This window comes from Vulpes vulpes, chromosome 3 (genome assembly GCF_048418805.1).
Source record: "Vulpes vulpes isolate BD-2025 chromosome 3, VulVul3, whole genome shotgun sequence".
NCBI classification, from domain to species: Eukaryota; Metazoa; Chordata; class Mammalia; order Carnivora; family Canidae; genus Vulpes; species Vulpes vulpes.
Genome location: NC_132782.1, coordinates 18020424 through 18042030, shown reverse-complemented (window position 1 = coordinate 18042030; position 21607 = coordinate 18020424). Strand labels below are relative to the sequence as shown.

General features: G+C 38.7%; 1 protein-coding gene across 24 annotated transcripts in view; it reads right to left on the bottom strand.

The window, feature by feature from the left end:
• RAPGEF4 (Rap guanine nucleotide exchange factor 4) overlaps positions 1 to 21607 on the bottom strand; it is a 284923-nt gene that overhangs the window by 106743 nt on the left and 156573 nt on the right. For 14 of the 24 annotated variants that reach the window (XM_072751936.1, XM_072751935.1, XM_072751942.1 and 11 more), the window contains 2 exons: positions 17682 to 17754; positions 13679 to 13698 (listed from right to left, as the gene is read on the bottom strand). In XM_072751936.1, the coding sequence (XP_072608037.1) occupies positions 13679 to 13698; positions 17682 to 17754 (93 nt within the window). The remainder of the gene's footprint in view (positions 1 to 13678; positions 13699 to 17681; positions 17755 to 21607) is intronic. The other 10 variants (XM_072751937.1, XM_072751941.1, XM_072751951.1 and 7 more) reach the window with 1 other exon arrangement.

Below are 21607 nucleotides of genomic sequence, written 5' to 3'. Positions count from 1 at the left end.
AAATACACAAGCATCTAGTTATGTCAGAAAGTAAGGGTCTAAAAAGCATAAAACAAAATAAAATGCCATCATGGGAGTATGTCAAAGAAACTTAGGAGCCAACCAAAAAAATCTCTTAATGGCCAAAACTGAAACAATTTGAGAAATGAAATAAATATGATAGTAATGGATTATAACCCAAAGTATAAAACAGATATTCATGAGTCCAACTGATATAAATAAATGATTGATTGACTGACTTAATTAATTAATGTGAGAGGAGAAACAAATCTTCCATGCAGAACAATTCCAAATAATTTATGTAGGTATTCACTATGAAGGAGGTAGGGCCTAACTCCTTATACTAGAGTGTGGGCTGTGCATGGTGTCTTCCATCCAAAGAGTTCAGTGTGGAAAGGGGGGTGTAGGGAGAGTGACTTTACAGTGGAGAAAGTTGGAAAATACCACTTTAACCAGGCATCAAAGTCAATGGTAAATCAAATTGATAGTATGTATTCTTAATATGATGTGATGAAAATGGACTATACCTCTGTGGTCTGTCCCCCAAAATCTATAATCCGAGTCTAATCTTGAAAAAAAAATATCAGACAATTCCTAACTGAGAGACATTCTCTAAAATGCCTGATCATTATCCCTCAAATCTGTCAAAGTCATCAACAGCAAGAAAAGTCTAAGAAATGGTAGCAGCCAAAAAAGAGCCTAAGGAGACCTGATCACTAAATGTAAAGAGACATCCGGGATGGGATCCTGGAACAGAAAGAGGACACCACATAAAAACAAAGGAGATATGTAAACAATGGACTTCAGTTAATGATAATGTAACAATATTGGTTCATCAAAAAAATGCTGAAAGATTAAAAACTATCAACCCATAATTCTCTATCCAGTGAAAATATCCTTTAGAAATTAAGGTAAAATAAAGACATCTCAGATAAGGGAAAATTTAGGAGAACTCATATCCAGCAGACTTGTTCTACAAGAATTTTGAAAGGAAGTCCTTCAGACAGAAGGGAAAAAATACCAGAGGGAATCTTAGAACATTAAAAATGAAAGAAGAAAAACAGCAAGGTAACTAAAAATCATTCCAGAAAGAAGGGGATGGTGTGAAACCTAACCTTGACAAGATATAGATAATTGAAAAAAAAAATCATTGCAGAGGAAATTCATTTCCAATACGGTTGAGACAATATTAAATAATAAAAAGTCTGTTAAAAAATCTGATAAAAAAGTAGAACATGAAACTATGCAGTATGAACTGAATTTTGTTTCTATATGTATATTTGTTTGTATATGTTAAATACAGAAACACACAGAGCTCTAGCTGGTGGTGTCTATGGAAGAGTTTTAAAAATACCTTTATGTTTCCAAATATTCAACATAAGCATTATTACACTTATGATCAGTAAAACATAACTATTATTTAAAAAATTCACTGTCTCACTAGACTTCATTTGAGACTCTTGGCATAAACATTTCCTTTTAGGCACATAATGTAAGCTTCAATGACTCATCTGAATGTAAATTTGGCTCATAGGGTTTAAAGACTTAAAATCAAATAGATAAAAAAAAAAGAAGAATCTCTGTAATATTCTAGGACAAATGGGATTGCTTATGTCATCTACTGGTTCAGAACCCACATCTAAGTAGCTCAAAAGACTTAACAAGATCAAATCTTGTTAATTTCCACATCATACATGTTAAGAAGACATTGAAAAAGAAATTATGATTCCGACTGAATGGAATGCATGGAATTTCTAAAGCACAATGCTCGTTGCAATCAAAGCTATTGCAAAATGTGATGTCAACATTATTCTCATAAGTGCTTCTGTCCTATTTCTTCATAAACAAGGGATGAAGACTAACCCCAAATGAGATATTGATTGCATTATGTTGTTATCTGAGTACACTAGAGGAAGGGGGACTGATTTTTTAGCAGTCAGCTGAATGTTCCTCTCTGAGGAGGAACAGCTACTATTTCCTGTTCCCCCTTCTTCTGGGCACAGATCTTCTCCTCATTTTCAGACCTGAGCACACAGTGGCATCTCACGCACACTAGTTCAGAGTTGGGGTGGAGGGGCTGCTTTACCCCCACTGGATCAGCCAGTGTCTTTTCCTAGGATTTTCTAAGTGTAAGGAAGGGGAAGAACTAGGGACCAGTGGCAGCCATGCTTCCAGGCTTGGGAAGAAGTAGTAGCAAGTAGAGCCTTTGGCTTCTATTAGCAGAGAGCCAGCTCCACACCTGCTCTTCCTGTGGACTGAGGATGTGAGTCCTCAACTTCACCTCTTGTTTGCTTTTGACCTCCTGTTTGCTTTTGAGGTGGTTGGATATGGATTTTTGTCACCTGTAATTTATATAGTCTGGAGTTATACAGTAACTGCATTCTTGTGAAGAGAGAGAAGAATGTTAGGGGGTGAATAATGAAAACATTTTCTCAGAAATCCTCTGTGTTCAAGTGACATGGCTCTTACAATGCACAGAGAATTTTAGCACTTAACTCCCATCTCTCTCAGTACCGCATTCTGATAGAATTATCCATTTACCTATTTCTCTCCTAAGCTGTTTAGGCTTTTAGGCTGTTTGCTCTCTGAAGTCAAAAATTCGATTTTATTGGACTTCACATCTCTAGAGCCAAAGCATGTGCCTGGATGGCACATAGTAGGCACTTAAAATAAATGAGTTGATTTTAACAGGATTACATAAAATAAGATCATTTTCCTCCTATTAGGGTATTATTTCAATCCTTCAGGCTTTATTAATTGGAAATTTGTGGCTAGGCTGGAAAAATTAAATTATTTAAGGAAAAGGGGGTTATTAACCCATTTAGTAGTATAAGAAACTATAAAAAGAGAATGATTAAACTAATTAAGAAAACAAATTGTTTCGAGCAGGCCATAGCCATTTAAAATCACTGATTCATATAGAAATAATTTGTGGGCTCAGTTAAAATAACATCCCTCTACCTATTCATTAAATTAGGTCCCTGAGGATGTCTATTAAGTGATGCTTTGTTAGCTTGATTCATTTATTATTTGTACTTGATATAGCCCATAAATCAAGCTTTTATTAATTTGAAAGGTGATATCTGCAGTTGTACACAGAGTTTACTTACAAACATAAATTCTCTTAAAATCTACAAAATATAACAGAGGAGGGAAGGTGAACTTAATAAAATCCCTGCTGATTTCTGTCTCATTATTTTTATTTTTTTCAGACACATTCTAATTTTATTCATGCCCCAGGCACATGCTACTCAATATAAATACCCAACATCTAATCTCATTTTCCCTCTCTGATGTTTATTATCATTAACTATTGACTAGACAGAGGGACAGTACAAACACCTAACTATGTTCCTGGATGCTCTCTAATACAGTGACTTTCAAACTAGGTCTCCAAGCTCCTTTTATCTACAGCTTTCTCTTTTGGAGTTGTTGGGCGATTGCATATTTCCACATGGTCAGGCCCCAAACCCTGAAGTCATCTTTAACTCCTCCTCCCTCACCTCACATTTAATCCATCACTCTTATCGTCAAAATCCATCCAGAACAGAGCACTTCCCACACCCCTCCTGACACTGTATCATCATCTCTCAACATGTGGTACCACACTAGCTGCCTAGGAGTCAAAGAATTCAGTGACTTTGCTATGTAAAACTTCTTCCTTTTCATTTGCTGATTTATGTGAATGAGCTTTCCCAGCGCTTACATATATAATATCCAAGAAGATCAGAATTGACGTCAAACCCATTGCAGATAATGAATTCACTTTTAAAAAGCATGAAAGTCTTTCAATAAAGCATTTCCAATAATCATTTACTTCAATATTTAAAAATTGTTTATAAAAAAACTATAAAATATTTAGTTTGGACAGTTGTATAGCACCACGGTCATAACTGAAGCCAGAAGAAAAAAATTTTAAAAGACAGTTATAAGAGATTTTAAAACACTAAAATTTAAATTCATATATTTCTTTTTGATACATGAAAGTATGAAAGGGTAATCAATAAGAGACTTTCAATCATAAAAATACATTACAACATGGACGTGCCATTTAACCCTACGTAGCTTACAATGGGACAGTTAACATGAAGAAAAATGATCTTCTTATTTTAAGACCCTGTTAAATGAGAGCCTTTGTTACTGTGGTTGAATCTGTATATTAATTAACATATTGAGACAATTAAAAGGTAACCTGGTTTGGAAAAAAAAATACATTACAATAGGATAAAATTCTGTGGGGGAAATAGAATGGGAATGTGATTTAAAGGAGGAAAAGAAATAATACAGTATCGCTAACAGTTTAAAGAAGAGCGTGTTCACAGTTTTTAAAAATGGTGAGTAGCAAATTGTCTCCCACAAAGCCTAATTCTGGTCAATACACAGTAAGCATTCTATCAAAACTTGCTGACTAATAGAATCACTTCCTGGGAAGATCTGTTTGACTTACGGACAGGATTGGAACTCAGTATCTTTCTATGGACTTGCAGACCAGAAATCTCTTCTTTCAAGCAACTCAAGTATCAACAGCATATTAAATTAGAAGACATAAGTGGATGAATAAATGAATTGGATATCCCAACTAATTTGGAGGTTTCCAAATGCTAGTCATTTTGCAAATGGAAATAACATTTACTATTAATATTTCCACTTCCACTTTCCACCAAAGATTTCGGGCCGAGCAACTGAAACTTCAGCTTTCAAGTTAGACATGCAGAAACACTGGGATGGCCACCAGAGGGAGCCCAAGTGTTTTTCTGAATAAAGCAGCACAGAAAGAAAACACAAAACACAAAGTGGGGGGGGGGGAAGGGCGGCAAGAAGGCCCACCATTACCTGGATCTGTTGTTTAAAAGAATTTCTTGTTGAATGACAGAGCTATTTTTGCATTTATGTTACAAATTCCTTTACCAGGCCGTTGTACACTGCAATGCTTTGACACTTTTAGGAGGAGAATTGGTGAAATATTTAAAAGTCTCACATACCCTAAAACTAGAAGGTCCAGGGGAGGCAGTCGTGAAAACATCCATGATGCTCCGCTGTGCCCCTAAACAGGCCAGGCCTCTTCTCCAGCTTATCTTCATGTTCCTGTTCGTACTCTATCCTGGTCCATCTTTGCAGTCAACTCAGGGTGTGGTTTCCTCACTTTGTTTGGAACCAGGCTATCAAATTACAGCACTGAGTGAGCACTTGGTGTGACATGAGAATTTTTCATTCTCCTGGCTGAGCCAAATTATAGGAACATTAAGATGAATGACTTTCCATTTGGCATCCTGAAGCCTTCCTAGAATTGAGGACTAGACCAAGTCCTGCCAGGAGTCAGGAGGCCCTCTATAATGCTTCCCCGGAACCAAGTTCCACTTAAACCAGAGCAGACTGGGGGCGCCAGAGTGGCTCAGTCAGTTGGGCATCCCACTCATGATTTTGGCTTGGGTAATGATCTCAGAGTCATAAGACTGAGCCCCGCTTGGAGCTCTGTGCTCAGAGTGGAGTTTGCATAAGATTCTCTCTCTCCCTCTCCCTCTGTCTCTCCTCTCTTGCACTCTCTAAATAAATAAGTAAATACAATCTTAAAAAAAACAAAACAAAACAAAAAAACCAAATCAGAACACTCTGGCAAACCTTAGGGATCCCCCATCCAGGCTGGAGAGATGTCCTGGAGCTGAGACTACAGACAAGGATGTGATCTTGTTTAGAATCAAACTCCAAGAGGAGTTTTAGGTTTGAGCACTATGGAGTTTTAGAATTTTCCCTGTGCCTTATCTTATTTGATCTCCCAACAATCCTTTTACTGTAGTAGGTCAGAGATCACCATGTTCCTGATGAGGAAACCAGGTCACGGAGGTAGGTGATGTACGTGTGTAGTGCCTCGGCTACCAAGTGTCAGGTACAGAAACTGATGCGTGTCTGGGGACACAGACTATAACAATGACTAAGTACTAATTCAGTCATACAAATGTCTTCTGAGATAGAAAATTATCACCTTCCTTTTCCCTCACGTTACAACTGAGTGAAAAGCATCACAGACATTAACTTAGTGACTTAGCAATTGTTTTACTCAATAGTTTCATGGTATCTAACTTATTTTTTTTCATGTCCAGATGATGTATGCAAATAAATCAGCACACACAAATTAAATTCCACAAGGTTAGGTCCTCTGCTAAATGCTGCTACATTTAACATGCTTAGGAATGCCTTGAATATGGACTCAAAAGCATTCTTAATAAATTTGACAATGATATCCAACTGGGTGGTGATGGCTGGCCCTAAGGAGAAGTGCGATAAAATGTAAAATGACCTTGACAAATGAAAAAGGTCAAAGGACAAAATTCAACAGAAAGCCTTGCAGAGTGATTCATTCAAGAGAAGGGTGTGTGTGTGTGTGTGTGTGTGTGTGTGTACGAGGACGGGAAACAAAGGAGAACCACAGAAATGCCAGAGCACTCCCTGGGCAATTACAACAGAAAAGGAGCTGGAGATCAGAGTGAACAAGAGGCTCTAAGGACATTAGCGATCTAGATCTGTCATTTTTAAAAAAGAAGGCACAATATTGGGAGGTACAAATAGAGGGGAATTCAAACTAATTCCTCATATACATTTTTATGTAGAATGCAATGAAAAGATTTTACTTTAGATCTGATGAAATTAGCCTTGAAAGAGAAAATTCTGGTACTCTCTGTTCCTTGATTTATGCAATGTTCTTGGCCTGGAATGTTCTTTCCCTCTGTCTGGGTAACATCTCCTTTCCATCTGGAGCGCACACAAAGCATTTCTTCTTCTGGGGGGCCTGCTCTGAGCCCCTGCCCCTCTCTCCAAGAACTACACAGACCTCTCCCCACCATGTGTCTCTTGAGAGTACATACCAGGTGCCTAAGCACTTGAAATAAATCATTTCATTAATCCTTCTGGAAGCTTCCTGGGGTAAGACACTACTATTACTTCTGCTCTGTAGATGGAAATGGAGGAGTAACGTTAACTAACTTGTCTACCTCCACATGGTTAGTAAGTGACAGAGTTGGGCTGGAGCTCAAATGTGAAGAACTCCTAAGCTCACCTCATCATGCCACATTCTCTCAACCACATATGCCCGTGACTCAACCTAAGCACTTGTGTTCACATGTCTGCCTCTGTCCATTGGCTCTAACTCTCTGAAGGAAGGCACCATGCTTTATTTATTTTCATGGTCCCACATAGGGCTTTGGATGGATCACTACATGTTTATTAAAGATTTTCAACCAAACAGATGGCATATTCTGTGGGTATTTCTGAGTCATCCTTTGTAGGATATAAATATATATATAAATAAAACTAAGTTCAAGTGAAGAGAATTTAAACATTTCTAAAAGCTGGCCATAAGAATTCTGAACAATGCCAGATCATATTAGTAAAGGTGGCTTTATAATTTCATTTTTCATTTTCTGGAAATTTTAAAGAATGAAAATAGTTAAATATATATGTATACACACATATCTGTATGTGTTTATATATATATATATATATGTGCATCCATCACAATCATCTATCTTCAAGGTAATTTTACCTAAAGGTAAAGAGAATGACTACAGAATATTATACTATCTATGGACTCAGAGGAGGCTGACACAGAATTGTTGTTAGAAAAGAATCCAAATCCTAAATGACATGTAATCACTATATTAATTTATCCAAACTGAGAACACTACAGATTTCTCTCCTAAACATTAGACATATTTTGCAAATAATTGGGTTCCAATTTCTCAAAACAAGAACAATAAAAATTCAGATACATCAAATTTAAACGATACTATCTAATTTATTCTCACCATCAATTGAGATAACGTGCTAGCAGCCCAAAGTTACCGGTGATGAACATAATTGCCTACAGCACAGTATAAAATATTTCTGGAGACAGCCATACAGTCTCTCATGACTTTGAAATCAGCGCTATAGTACATTATCATTAATGTGACATCGTGTTCCTCACCCCTGCTGCTGGTGGAACTAATTCTCAGCAGCAGGGCCGGTATAGAGCAGCCTCACCCTCAAGGCCGTGTCATTTTTTTCAAGTGAGAGCAGGGGAGAAGCTGCTGGCTAGAGAGACTAGGGAAATTTCATTTCTTCTATTACCACTATTTTTTAACAATTAAACACTCTCATGTTCTCTGTGATAGCTTGCCCAAGTCAAATTCTGGTTACACAAAGGCCTGAGAGGATGTACATTTGCCAAGCTGGGTAAAGTGTGGTAAAGCTCAGTGGCCACCCTAGAAACCCATTGGGATCACAACAACATTAGAAAGTTCTACTCCATTAAAAAATATAAAAACTGTAGAGAAACCAAGAGAGCACTGAAATAATCACTAAGGGTGAATCACAATTTTATAAAAATAATTCCAAAATATATTAATGAACCACCCCCCCCAATATACTCCAATATGTGCCATTTCAGCCAGCAAACCCACGGAAAGCAGGTCTTATGAATATTGCCGAGAGTATTCAGAGGAAACCAACACACGGCTTAAGTGACAACAGAGGGATCAGGTTTTTAGACTGTTACCCACATTTACTATTCAACATTTAGATTAAGGGCAACTATACATCATCCTAAAAATTCAATCAATATATCACTGCAGGAGAGAGACAGAGAGAGAGGGAGAGAGAGAAAAGGAGGGAGAAAGAGGGAAGGAGAGAGAGGGAGGGAGAGAGAGGGCACCATCAGCTTTTATAAAAGAGCAGAGGAACAGATGGAATAAAAATTCATCAAGGGCGTTCTTCCCCATAAAATACATAACTCACAAACACAACAACAAACATTTCTTCAGAGACTGAGACCTGATGTTGTTCTTGGCACCTTCGACATTAAGTCACTGGTGTTTTTTAGGAGGTGGGGCATGGTAAGTGTTGGCTCACTGAGCTCCCTGTTCCCATAGGCCAGTTAACGAAATGAGTGTTTACACTCTACACAACAGCAGGGATGGAGCCAGCAACACTACCAAATATAATCTTCACCTGGGCGATAAGCAGTTTGTCCTTTAAAATCAAAATGAGCAGGCTTAGGATTTTCTGTCCTTCGCATTTGGTTCATCTGCCCTCCTCCGTAGAGCTTTGCGCCTTGAGCTGGTTACATAGGTGTTGTTGCTTGGCGGTGACAGCGGTGACGGTGCTAGCTAACCCTTCTCACCCTAGAACAGACGAGATCGGCTGCCAGGCATAAACCTGTGAACTTGGGCCAAGATGTCTTGATAAGCTCTGGACGTGTATCAGTCATGTTTTAAAGCAGGACTGTAAAAACCGTTTCACAGAAACTGTTGGTTTGAATTCAGTAGGTGTTCTAAAACTGGAGTTAAAAGGTTTTACAGGGTTTTTATGGGTTTATCCAAGTTTTTTGTATTTTAAGTTTGTTTGAGGACACACAATTTCCTTTTTCTTCTTCTGGCCCAGAATCATAGCCAATGTATGATGGGAAAAATAAGATGTTGTTATTTAATAGGTGGAATATATTTTGTTTTCTTTTTCTTTTCTATTATTTATTTATTTATTTATTTATTTATTTATTTATTTATGAGAGACACACAGAGAGAGGCAGAGACACAGGCAGAGGGAGAAGCAGGCTCCCTGCAAGGAACCTGATGTGGGACTAGATAGATCCCAGGACCCCGGGATCATGACCTGAGCCAAAGGCACTCAACCACTGAGCCACCCAGATGCCCCTAATTTGTTTTCTTTAACCTCAAAAAAGAGCAGTAATAAATTTTATTATATTCCCTAAAAATGTCTAACATTCCTAACCTTTTGACTCTAACAGTTTTTTTCTTCCTCTGATCCTATTCTCCTTAATGAGGATTTTCAAGCTGTATAAATTATTTCCTCCCCATTTGCCATTTAAAATTTGTCTTTATAATAATTTCTAAAATTTATTCTTTATATATATGTCATTTATGGCTTTTAAAAGTTTGACAAACTGTTGATTTAAGTCATCTTCTTAAAATAAGACCTACCAAATAGTTTTATAAGATTCCCAAGCTTGCTCACTACTAATTGGTAGCATCCAGTTCTTCTTAGTACTTAGAAAACCTTTGAGCTCTGAATTGATTTCAAGTTTTCATTTAAATTCTAGTTAGCTAATATATAGGGTAATATTAGCTTCAGGTGTACAATATAGTGATTCAACACTTCCATATAACACACAGTGCTCATAACAACAAGTGTACTCCTTAATCCCCATCATCTGTTTCATCCATCCCTCCCTTCCCACCTCCCCTCTGGTCACCATCAGTTTTTATGTATAAGTTAAAAGTCTGTTTCTTGGTTTGTCTCTCTCTTCCACCCATTTATTTGTTTTGTTTCTTAAATTCTACATATGAATGAAGTCATATGGTGTTTGTTTTTCTCTGTTATTTCACTTAACATAATACCTTCTAGCTCCAACCATGTTGCAAATGGCAAGATTTCATTCTTTTTTATGGCTGAGTAATACTCCAGCAGGTGTATGTGTACACACACACCACATCTTCTTGATGTACTCATCAGTCAGTGGACACTTGGGCTGTTTCCATAACTGACTGAATTATTGGATTGATTAGTGTTTCAGATTAGGAAGGTACTCTTCCATAATTAGTAGGAATTTCGCTAATCACACTGTCAATACTATAACTGCCCTAAAAAATGGGGACTTCATATGATCCTTTTGGAAACTAGATATTTATAAATAAGGAAATGGGGTTATTTTGTAATATTCTTCATGAGCCTATTTTCTGGCTCCATCTACATTGAGGAGGCAAAGGATAAACTTCTAAAACTACGTAATTCCATAGCAATTGTCTGTCAAAGGATGGAACATAAGGAACAGAATCTACATAAGTAGCAGAAAATGATAGACAAGCTCATTCCTCCAAAAGGCATCTGTAACTTTCAACTCTAAAGTTTTCTTGCAATTGTGATTTTTAGCTTCTGTGTTAAACATGGTCATTCAATAGGGCACATACAGAAGACAGAAAATATATAACTTGAACAGATCAAAGAGAATGATTTATTTGTACAACCAACAGTCCCAAACAATCATAACCCTATCCAAAGAGTCTACTTGCTTTATTGGCTCAATGGCCATTTCTCTAATATCTTATCAACTATTTTATAGGTTCCAGTATCCTGTGTCATCTCAAGTTAAATGATGTCTCTATCAATTACAGTAAGTAGTAAACAAAATAATCTAGCGAGTTATTTGCCAGCCCATTTATTTCTATGAAAGTGCAATTTATGAAAAGAAAGTTCTTTTTATGCAAGGTGAGGCTGCATCTGGAAATAAAGTAGAGCTGGCAAGGCAGCTAAAAACACCACTTACTGGCGCTTGCATATTTGGTTAAAAGTTAAACATGGTGATTAACAAAATCAAGAGTAGGAGCTGGATAGGAGAATATACTCTCTCCACAAAGAAGCTGTTTGGACACTGAAACAATGGTCTAAGTGCTTTTATTTCAGTCCACAGGCATATTATTGCTATTTAGAAACATAAAGGGAATATAAGATTGCCCAGCGTGTAGTTAAAGAAGGTAAAGGATAAAAGAAATCATCATAACAGAACTTGTCTCTTATAAAGGAGAAATTCCAATTAACACCACTTTAAGGCTCTTAGGCTTCTTTTTATCTTTCTAGAGATTCAACTCTATTCACGAATGTCTTTCATCTCATTTGCTTTACTTTGACTGATGGCATTGGAGAGCTTTCTTAATAGCACATGGTGACATTATATCCACTCTATTTGCTGATAGAGAAAAAGGGTGTTTTTCTGTTTGCTAGAGAATTTGATATAGAACGAATGACCCAAACAAATACAAATGAACATACCCTATGACTAATATCAGGGAGACAGCCTGGCCCACCCCCTAAATTTTCAGGGCAATATGTGGGTAACAACTCAATGTATCTAACTTTCTGGAAACTTCAAATTCCTACTTTGTCACAAAGTGAGTTACAGGATGACAGCTGGTAAGCCTCTGCTTAGAACGTTGTGTCTGTTGTCCCACTGCAGGGAGGTCCAACCTAAAGGTCATGAGGGACCTAGGAGAGACAGAGCTTCCTTTTGAAGCTTAGAACATTTTAGACCTCCTACGGTTTGGCCATTCTGTGTGTGCCCTCCACATCACTGATGGTTCCTTGATGAGGAAGCACCAGGCTCTTTTATCCTCTTTACTTGGCTAGTGATCTGTGTCTTATTTGTTTTGGAGTGCTTTGGGACATCTGTATCCAAAATCGTGTGACAGGATGAATCTGTTCCTGTAGACTCTAAAGCTTTGGCTTTCCATGAACCTGATTATCAAGAGCTATGCTCAACATACAAAGGTATTTTTTAATAACAAAAGATCAATGGAAAGGTTCATTGAAGAAAAATATTTTGAGGAGAACCATAAATGGCAAAAGGATAGTTACTTCATAAAAGGATAGGGCATTTTTCAAAGGAGAAAAGATCTCAAGGAAATTATACAAGTCTCAACAAATTAATAATTACAGTAATAATCTTAACATTTACTTTATTGGACTAGTCTCTATGCTTTCCACAGATTATCCCATTCAATATTCATAATGGCCTCTTAAAGTGGTCATGTCTAATAGCCACATTTAAAAATAAGGCAAGGATATTTTGAGAAGTCAAGTAGCTTGTGAAGGCCCACAGCCAAGAACTGAAATCCTCTACCAAACCAAGCCAAGTGAAATTTTGGTGTGACATTCAAAGTGACATCGCTGTGTCTGGAACACAAATCTGTAGTGGTACAACAGAAGGCCAGAATTCCAAATCGGCCCTTGAAACCAACATTATGAAAAGAAGACCTAACAAAAGCTAGTTAGATCTCTGAAAAGGGATACAGAAATAATCTGAATTGGATGAAGATGACATCTCTGTCCACAGACACAGAATCAAAAGCGGGGAAAGGAAAGGAGAATGCTCTGTAATGACTCTGTAACACTGCCACTTGGGTACAGCAATCGGGGAACATAATGGAAGGTAACACAATTGAGAGCCACCAAGCAACACTTCAAATTAATCACTATATATTTCCATCATTAACCCTTCCATGTTGTTGAATAAATTTAGATGCTAGTTAATACATGATTAATATTATTATTATTATTTGCATGCAAAGCCAATGTCACAACACCACTACCATCCTTGGAATGTGCACTTGGTACTGGTTCTTGGTCAAAAGTTTGTCCTAAACCTACTTAGTCTCTTATCTTGCTGCCCTAAACAAGTAGAGCAATTACTTATTTTCAGATTCCAAAGAGAAATATTGACTTTAATACAGCTTGGATACAATTATAAAATCTACCGACCCTGTATTTCATATTTTATATTTCTACTAAGGAAAAACGACTAATTTTCTGTGTGTTGTTAAAGTAATTATTTGTTCACTTGTCTGTATACATCATGGGAAAAAGAAAAACCCTTAGCAATCATACTGTTTGCCCCTAGAATAACCTTTCTTCAGACTAGTTAACATCAAGGACATGTGATGACTATGTCAGAGCAATCAACCTTCTCCCCCCTCATATTTCAAAGTGACTCACCAAAGATGCCAGAATAAGATTAGAAAAATATTTATTGCTCTGTTGAATGTGGATGAAGAGCTCTCCTGGCTGGTAGGGTTACTATGATTATTTTTTACCTTATGACAGTTTTTAGAAGCTAGGCAGAGAGAGTGCTACTCACGTTCTCCTTGTCAGGAATCCCTAGAAGAAGAAAAACAGAGAGAGAGAGAAAGAGAGAGAAAGAGAGCATGAATTCTAAGATGAATCTGTAAAATGGAACTGAAATCCTTTGCTGAATCAAATAAAGTAAAATGTTGGTGTTTCCATCAAAACTTACATAATGCTGCTTAGAAAAATAGCAGCACCCACCAAAATCTGTAATATAAATAAATCTATGAATCAGGATCAGGGCTGTGTGCCAGACAACAAATCTCATGCTTATTTTGCTTTTCTACCATATGCTTTGCTTTGCCAGAGGTAAAAATCCATCTCTGATTCATTTATACCATAAAAACAACTAATTCCTCTATGCTGGGTATAGAACACTTAGAATTTGGGATAGACATGCCAACTTTTAAGTTGTGCATACTGTATTTTTTACATTTCAAATCACCTCATAATGCTCCAGGGATTTGAATCTAGCTTCAAGTCCCCCATAAAAACCACCAGAACACAACTTCCATTTGGGGCAAAGCTGCCTCCTGAGTCAGGTCTGAGTATGGTAGTATCTGTTTCTAGGGGGCGTCCCAGTTTTCTCAGTGAAAAAGTAATCATTCATCCATTAATGTATTTATTCATTCATTTACAAACATTTTGTCAGCTACAGGCAGCCCTGGTCCCTTGCACTTCCTTTGGAGCTGTTAACTCTGTCTGATATGACAATGGTGGCCAGACTAGAAGGTCCACAGCCCCAGCAGAGCTTAATGTCTCAAGTACAGTGTGCCCAAATGGCCTTAGATTGAGAGACGGAACCACAGGTAGTTTGTATGTGTGGTTTCCCCATGGGGCAGTTTGAGGTAGTTTGCAGTGTAAAAATACAGTACATCCAAATTCCAAAGGAACAAAACATTCTGTGTTTAATAACAGAGTACGAAGGATTTATACTATCGGCTTTAAAAAAACTGAGTGCCCATTTTAATAAGCAGTAGCATAGTACATAGAAAGGGTAGGAATGGAAGAAACTATCTGAAAACATTCTCTAATTAAACGTTGACCCTCAAACTGAGATAGTACTAGGACATAAAAAGCCTAGGCAGGAAGCAGGGGAACAAGACATGTTTGCCATTATTTCCCAAATCTATCAGAAGGGGAAAGGTGGCCTAATATCAGCACTCTGAAACTTTGAATCCCAGCCATCCATTCACTATTCCATTCATTTGTTCAACAACCATTTGAAAAGAATGGAGTTGATTGTGTTAAGAGATATGGGGGTGGGGTGGGGGGTGTAACAGAAGCTTCCTTTCTAGGAGTTTCAATAAGATAAATACATAGCAGCACAAATCACCATATCTGAGTGGCTGGAGATTAGGGTCTCTGTAGAGAAATAACACTAAAAAGATGATTTGGAGCCATGCAGGAACTTGAAAGTTGGACTAAGGCATTAGTAATCTTGGAATTTCATCTTCCATGGCAGGCAATGGACAATCATTAAAATGTTTTGAGCAATAGAGGATAAGGAGGGTCTGTTCAGGAGAAAAGGAGGGTCTGTTCAAATGAAAAGAGACTTAAAACATAAAAATCAGATGCATGAGCATGGTCCTTGAAGTCCAATTTGAGCAAAGAGCTATAAAGACATTCAGTTTGGAAAATCTGAGTATGGACTCAGTAGTTGATGTGATTAAGGAAAATCACACCATTTATTAGGTGTGATAATGATGTTGTAGCTATGCATGGAAAAAAGTCTTTATTTCAAAACTATCTGCTGAAGTCTTTGGGGTGAAATGTCTGTATGTGAATAGAAGAAGGAAATAAGGCAAATATTTAAAGTATTAAGATGCATATTATTATTAATAAATCCTATTTAAGCATTAGAATATTAACGGTAATTAAAAGGATGAAGACATAGATGTTAACCATATCATTCTGTATGTTTGAATTTTTTCACAATAAAAAGTAAATTTAAAAAATTCTATATAAGTCAGATGTAGGGTAGACCAAGGGAGAGATACTGAAGGTTAACAGCCAGTTGAGTCATTCTTGCCCTCAGGTCAAGAGCGACGAGGCCCTTGGTGGCTGCAGAGGGAACAGAAAGGAAAAAAAACATGAACCTTGCAAAGGAAGGAGCAAAGGACCGGATGGGTGATTAAGTTCAGTGCATGAAGGCGACAGAAGTGAGGGCTCTAGAGTGGTTGAGGTTCAGAGCCTGGTACAGGAGAAGAACAGGGCAGGGAGGAATGCAGATGTGGGAGGAGGGATGGGTTTTGTGGGAATCAGGATGTATTCTGTCACTGACACTTTGAGTTTAAGAGACCAGCAAAACATCCAGGTGGAAAGAGAACCAGCAGTCCTTTGGAAAGTTAGGCCACCGTGGGAAGAATCGGAGGTATTGGTTCAGGAAGTTCGTATCCATTGTAAGAAAGGATGGTCACGGGGACAGTATAAAGAACAGAAGAGGAAACCTGCCAAGACTGGACTCTTGGGTACAACCTAAACTTCTGGCTGAGAGGAAGAGGTACCTGTGGAAGAGACCAAATGACCAAGTAGCCAGAGAGATACCAGACAGCCAGGATCATGCAATGGAGCCTAGGAACTAAGGGAGAAGGGAGTCTGAACATGGAAAGTCTTACTCAAAGGCAGAGCGATGGTGAACAGTAATGATGGAGGCTGGTGTTGGTTGGTCACTGGAGACTTTAGATGGTTTGAGTCAAGAGGTATGGGGCAGAAGTCAGACTTAGAGGGCTTAAGAGTGACCGGTGGGGAGGAAATAATAGCTAATGTCACTGGGAAGCTCACTCTATGCCTGGGGCCTCTAAGCACTTGACATGTTTTGCTTCATTTAATCCTCACAATGGTCTTGTGAGGAAACCAAGGCACAGAGAGAGATGAAGTGTGTTGTCTGAGGTCACACAGAGAGGAGACAGCACAGCTGGGATTTCAACTAAAGGACTCCTCGTGAGCTGGTCATCCCTTCATCAGCCAGGAAAGAAAAAATCAAGAACACGGGAAGGAAGAACAGGAAAGAAAGACCTATCTTTGAACCACCACCACCACCCCAGCCCCGCCCCTGCCAGACCCCCACCCCAAGGACAGAATAAAAACAGAGAGAGAGAGAGAGAGAGAGAGAGAGAGAGATCAAGCAGAGGCTATGAGGTGGAGGGCAGGGAATGTGATCTTGGTCAAGCAAGGAGGACGATCGCTGTAGAGTGACAAGTCTGGCAGTAAGTGGGAACTGCAGAAGCTAGAGAGAGGATTTGAAGGGTGAGTCTTGCTCAGAAGACCCTGGCGTGAAGGCACCACGTGGTTCATCATGCTGTTTAGTTGCTGAAGTGCGACAGCTCCAAAGTGACCCAGCACTGGGCACCTTGCCACCCATACACGTTCAAGAGCCAAACAAGAGGACTCAGCACAAGCCACTCCCAGGGCCAGTAATGAGCATGAAAAAGATGCTCTTGATACTGGTGAACAGACAGATTCAGGAGGCAGGATTTCTTTGAATCTCGTGGGTACCCATGAGAAAAGAGTATCGCAGAGAAAGATGTCCCGTCTTTTATGAAAAGCCAGAGACTGGTTGCATAAGAGGCCTGGAATTTGAAGGAGCCATGATTTACAAAGAATAAATAATGACTCACACTGCTTCTCTCCTACACCAATAGCATCAAAATAGCAAGAGGTGGGGCTCTCAGGTGTCTAGATGTGACTGAGACAAATACAATTCAGAAATCCTATTTTTAAAAGAGCATAGAAATACTAGGTTTCACCATAAAATGGAGAGATTTTGAGAGAGCACTTTAAGTATGAAGTTCCAACTAGTACCAGAGCATACCTCCATCAGCTAAGACCACAAAATAATACTATATTAACAACTTTTAAAAATAACTCAAGTGTGGGCTGGCAGGTCTGTTTATCCACAAAAGAGTCTGGAGACTTACTCTGTCAAGCTGGTGTAGGACATATTTTTTTGTCATATGAAAACACATACCGCACGACAAATTTTTAGATACAAAATGTTCACATTTTCCACTTACTGTCATTGTTAGAGCCCGTTTCCATAACACCATAAGGAGGAGCCAGAAGTCCTGCCATGTACTGTCGATATTTCTGAAAGACAAGATTGTAAACTCAATGCACAGATATTTACTCACTCGGAGCATTCATTTATTTACACACTAAAAAGCAGAAATGTTGGGTGTCAGTAGGCATCTGACTCTAGTATTTACAAAGCCATGAAATGTGCTGTCTGGGATCTGTGCTCTAAATAAAGACACTGTGCTGTGAGAGGTCTTCCTGGATAAGGCTGAAAGCACCCCCCCCCCACCCCTGTCCCTGCCCAGGGAGGGGCTAATACCCCAGCCAGTTCTTTTAAGTACCTGTGACTGACTAACCCAATTGCGTGGGTCTTTACCCTCCCCCTCCCCCTCTTGCCCTGCTTTTCACTCCGGCAAACACATGCTCAGGTTTTTGTTGGAGGCAGAGACACTTGGATTTTATAGATGCAGATACAAATAATTGTGCTCCCTTCTTAATAGGTGAATGGCACCGAATCAGCTTTCTTTCAGAGTAAAAAGAAATGCATCTCTGGAAAACGTCTGTTTTGAAAGAAGCTGATTCGCTTCCATTTACCTACTTCCTTTTACACTGTACACCTGCCCGTTACGTGACCCCTAAAGAACTTTTGGTATGTTGTCAAATAGAATGGTTTGACTTCATTTAGAACGACTTGGATTCCTCTGAATTGTATTCCCCTGATCCTTGGTCCAGGCACGCCTTAAAACCTGGGGCTCAGAGATATCCATTAGCCCCCAAAGTCTGTGCTGTTTTGAAGGGATAAGGTTTGGTGAGCAAAAAGCCACCAGAGAGCATCCACCAAGAAAAGGGTGATGTTTACGAAGAAGGCAAAATGGATATTAGACATTGTGTCTTCTCAGGTAATAAATACAGCCTCCTCCCCTCTTAGAATGAAAGCCAGGCAATTTTATTTATTGCATGGTGTCATGTATATTTATGGTTTATAATTATGATGACACATAAATGTTAAACAGCGTCAAAAGAATCAACACTCTGTAATGTGCTTGTGGGTTACACAGACGTCAGCAGAAAAGCCTTCATCTGTAGCAATGGGCAGCTGGTGATATGCAGTGTTTGAGCAAACATCTGGCCCATTTGGTAGATTTGAATGGTGTTTGTAATGTAACATTGACAATTTCTCAAAAGAACCTTCTTCTAGTCAAGATGTGACTAGCTTTTTTTTTTTAATCCCTTTTTCGCCTCATTCTGAGGCAACTATACTAACACCTGCATGCAAACATTAAAAATCACGATTTTCTTTGCCTTCGAGTTAACTAATCACTCAAACATACCCACAGGACTAATCTATCACCCTGAATTCCTGACATTTTCTTTGACAGCTTCCCAGTTCTGATTCTCTTCTTTCTTATGCCACCATCTAGTCTTCTTCCTCACGAGAGAGCATTGATTAAGCCCGTTTCTGGGCACAATATTATGCTGGACTCTGAATAAAACAGGCTCATAGAGAGCAGATGGGGACTGGGATGTGCTCTAAAAAGGTTTTGTGATCCCGTACAGCCTTTTGAGTTATTCTTCTTACTGTTAGTAATTCCTTACCAGGCTCTTTAAAAGAAATAATTCTATGTTAAATTAAAGGAGCAATTTTGCTTTGCTTGGAAATGTTTTGGATGTGGCGGATGTTCTTTGTCTCAGGTACCTCAATGTCAGTTCCCATGAGCTCCATGGAAGGACCTCCCTGACCCCTCAATGAATGGGCCTTCGCCTTCCTTTAGCTGCACAGCACTTGGTCTGTTGTTCATTCATAGAGCACAGGAACAGGGCTGCTGCTCCAGGAACAGAAAATAGGGCAGCCCTTGAGCAATCAGAAGGTGGACCAGATTTAGGATGTGTATGTACTGAACACCTACTGTGTGTAGGCAATGTCCTAAGCACAGGGCTCATTGCAGAGAACAAGCAGACAGGCCCTTTGCTCTTGTGAAGTGTCTATCTCTGCAACATACCTGTTGAATTTTAGAATTTTTATGGAGAATTTCAAACTTGTATGAAAATAGAATAACACATACCTAATGTCTACCTCAATAATTATTAACTTATGACCAATGTTGTTTCCTCTACACTCCTATCCACCTGCTACCTCTGGAATTATTTTGAAACAAATACCATATATCATGCTTTTTGATTCATAAATATTTCAGTAGCTATCTCTGAAAGGCAAGAGCTCATTTTTTTCCCCAAACAAAACTACAAACTACAATACCACTATCACAACTAAGAAATGTAACATTTCCATAATATCCATTTGATGTTCAAATTTCTGTTTCACAAATGTCATTGTGAATTTAATTCATAAAGTACTTTATTTAATAAGACATTGGTTTCAGTAGAATAACTTCTGGTATACAGGGAATGCAAAAACAGGGCTGAAATTTCTATTTATTTATTTATTTATTTATTTATTTATTTATTTATTTATTTATAGATTTTATTTATTTATTCATGAGAGACACAGAGAGAGAGAGAGAGAGGCAGAGACACAGGCAGAGGGAGAAGCAGGCTCCTCACAGGGAACCCAATGTGGGACTCGATCCCGGGACTCAGGGATCACCCCCTGAGCAATGGCAGATGCTCAACCACTGAGCCACCCAGGTGACCCCGGGATGAAATTTTAATATGTATCCTAGGGGTGCCTGGGTGGCTCGTTCAATGAAGCATCAGACTCTATTTCAGCTTAGGTCATGATCTTGGGGTTGAGGGATCCAGCCCCATGTTGGGCTCCATGCACAGCAGGGAGTCTGCTTGAGATTCTCTCTCTCTCCCTCTCCCTTTGCCCCTCACCCACCATGAGTGTACATGCACACACACTCTCTCTCAAATAAACAAAAAAATCTTAAAAAATTTTTAGTGTCTATAAATAAAAAGTCAACCTTTCAAAATTGATGGGGCATTTTTTAGAAAACATTCACTACAGCAGGAAAATTGATTTCTTATATACCATCGTGTGGTACACCCTATATCAATTAGGATAAAAACAGCTAACTAAAATAAAATCTAAATCAGAAAATAGATCAGAAAATTGGGATTCCTAAATAAATTGCCTACTGCTTGATCTTTGGGCAGCACGTCATCTTCCAAGCACCCGTTAAAAAGCAGTCTGTAAAAGAATATATCATATGAAAAGACGTAGAGCCTCATTTATAACAGAAAGGTACTTAAAACTGTAGTGCGATGTCATTTTTCACTTGTCAGATTTGATAAAGTTTCAAAAAATTTACTAACACACAATTAGTTATCTCATACATTGCTTCTGGGAGTATAAAATGAGATAATCTCAGCGGAAGGTAATTTGGAAATATCCATCACATTATATGTCTGTTTCCTTTGAGCGTAGAACCTCCCCTAGAGCTCCCGAAATACCTGAATACACATGCAAACACGTGTATCTGTCTGTAACAGCAAACAAAACTACAGCAACGTCAAACAGGAAATAACTCAAATGTCCACAAGCAGATGGCACCTGGACGCTTCCTGATGAAGAGATGATGCTGGAAATTTTATGTAGCCATGAATGAAGCAGCACCACCTGCTGACATAGGATGATCTCCACAATATAATGTGAAATTAAAAAAAGGCAAACCATAGCACTGTGTGCAGAGTATGCCACCATTTGGTGGGGATAAAAGAATAGATGTGCGTATGTGAATATTCATAAAGATTTACAATTCTAAAGATTTGTAAATGCATAGACTATCTCTGGACATATACAACAAGAAAGTTATAACAAAGACTGCCTCTGGGAAAGAGATCTGGGTGGCTAACGGTCACATGGGAGAGAGACTTAGTTGTCCCTGTTCATCACCCACTGTGGCTGCTGGCATGGCTGGTGGTGCTGGCTTGCTGTGGCAATTCAGCATCAACCATCAGAGTG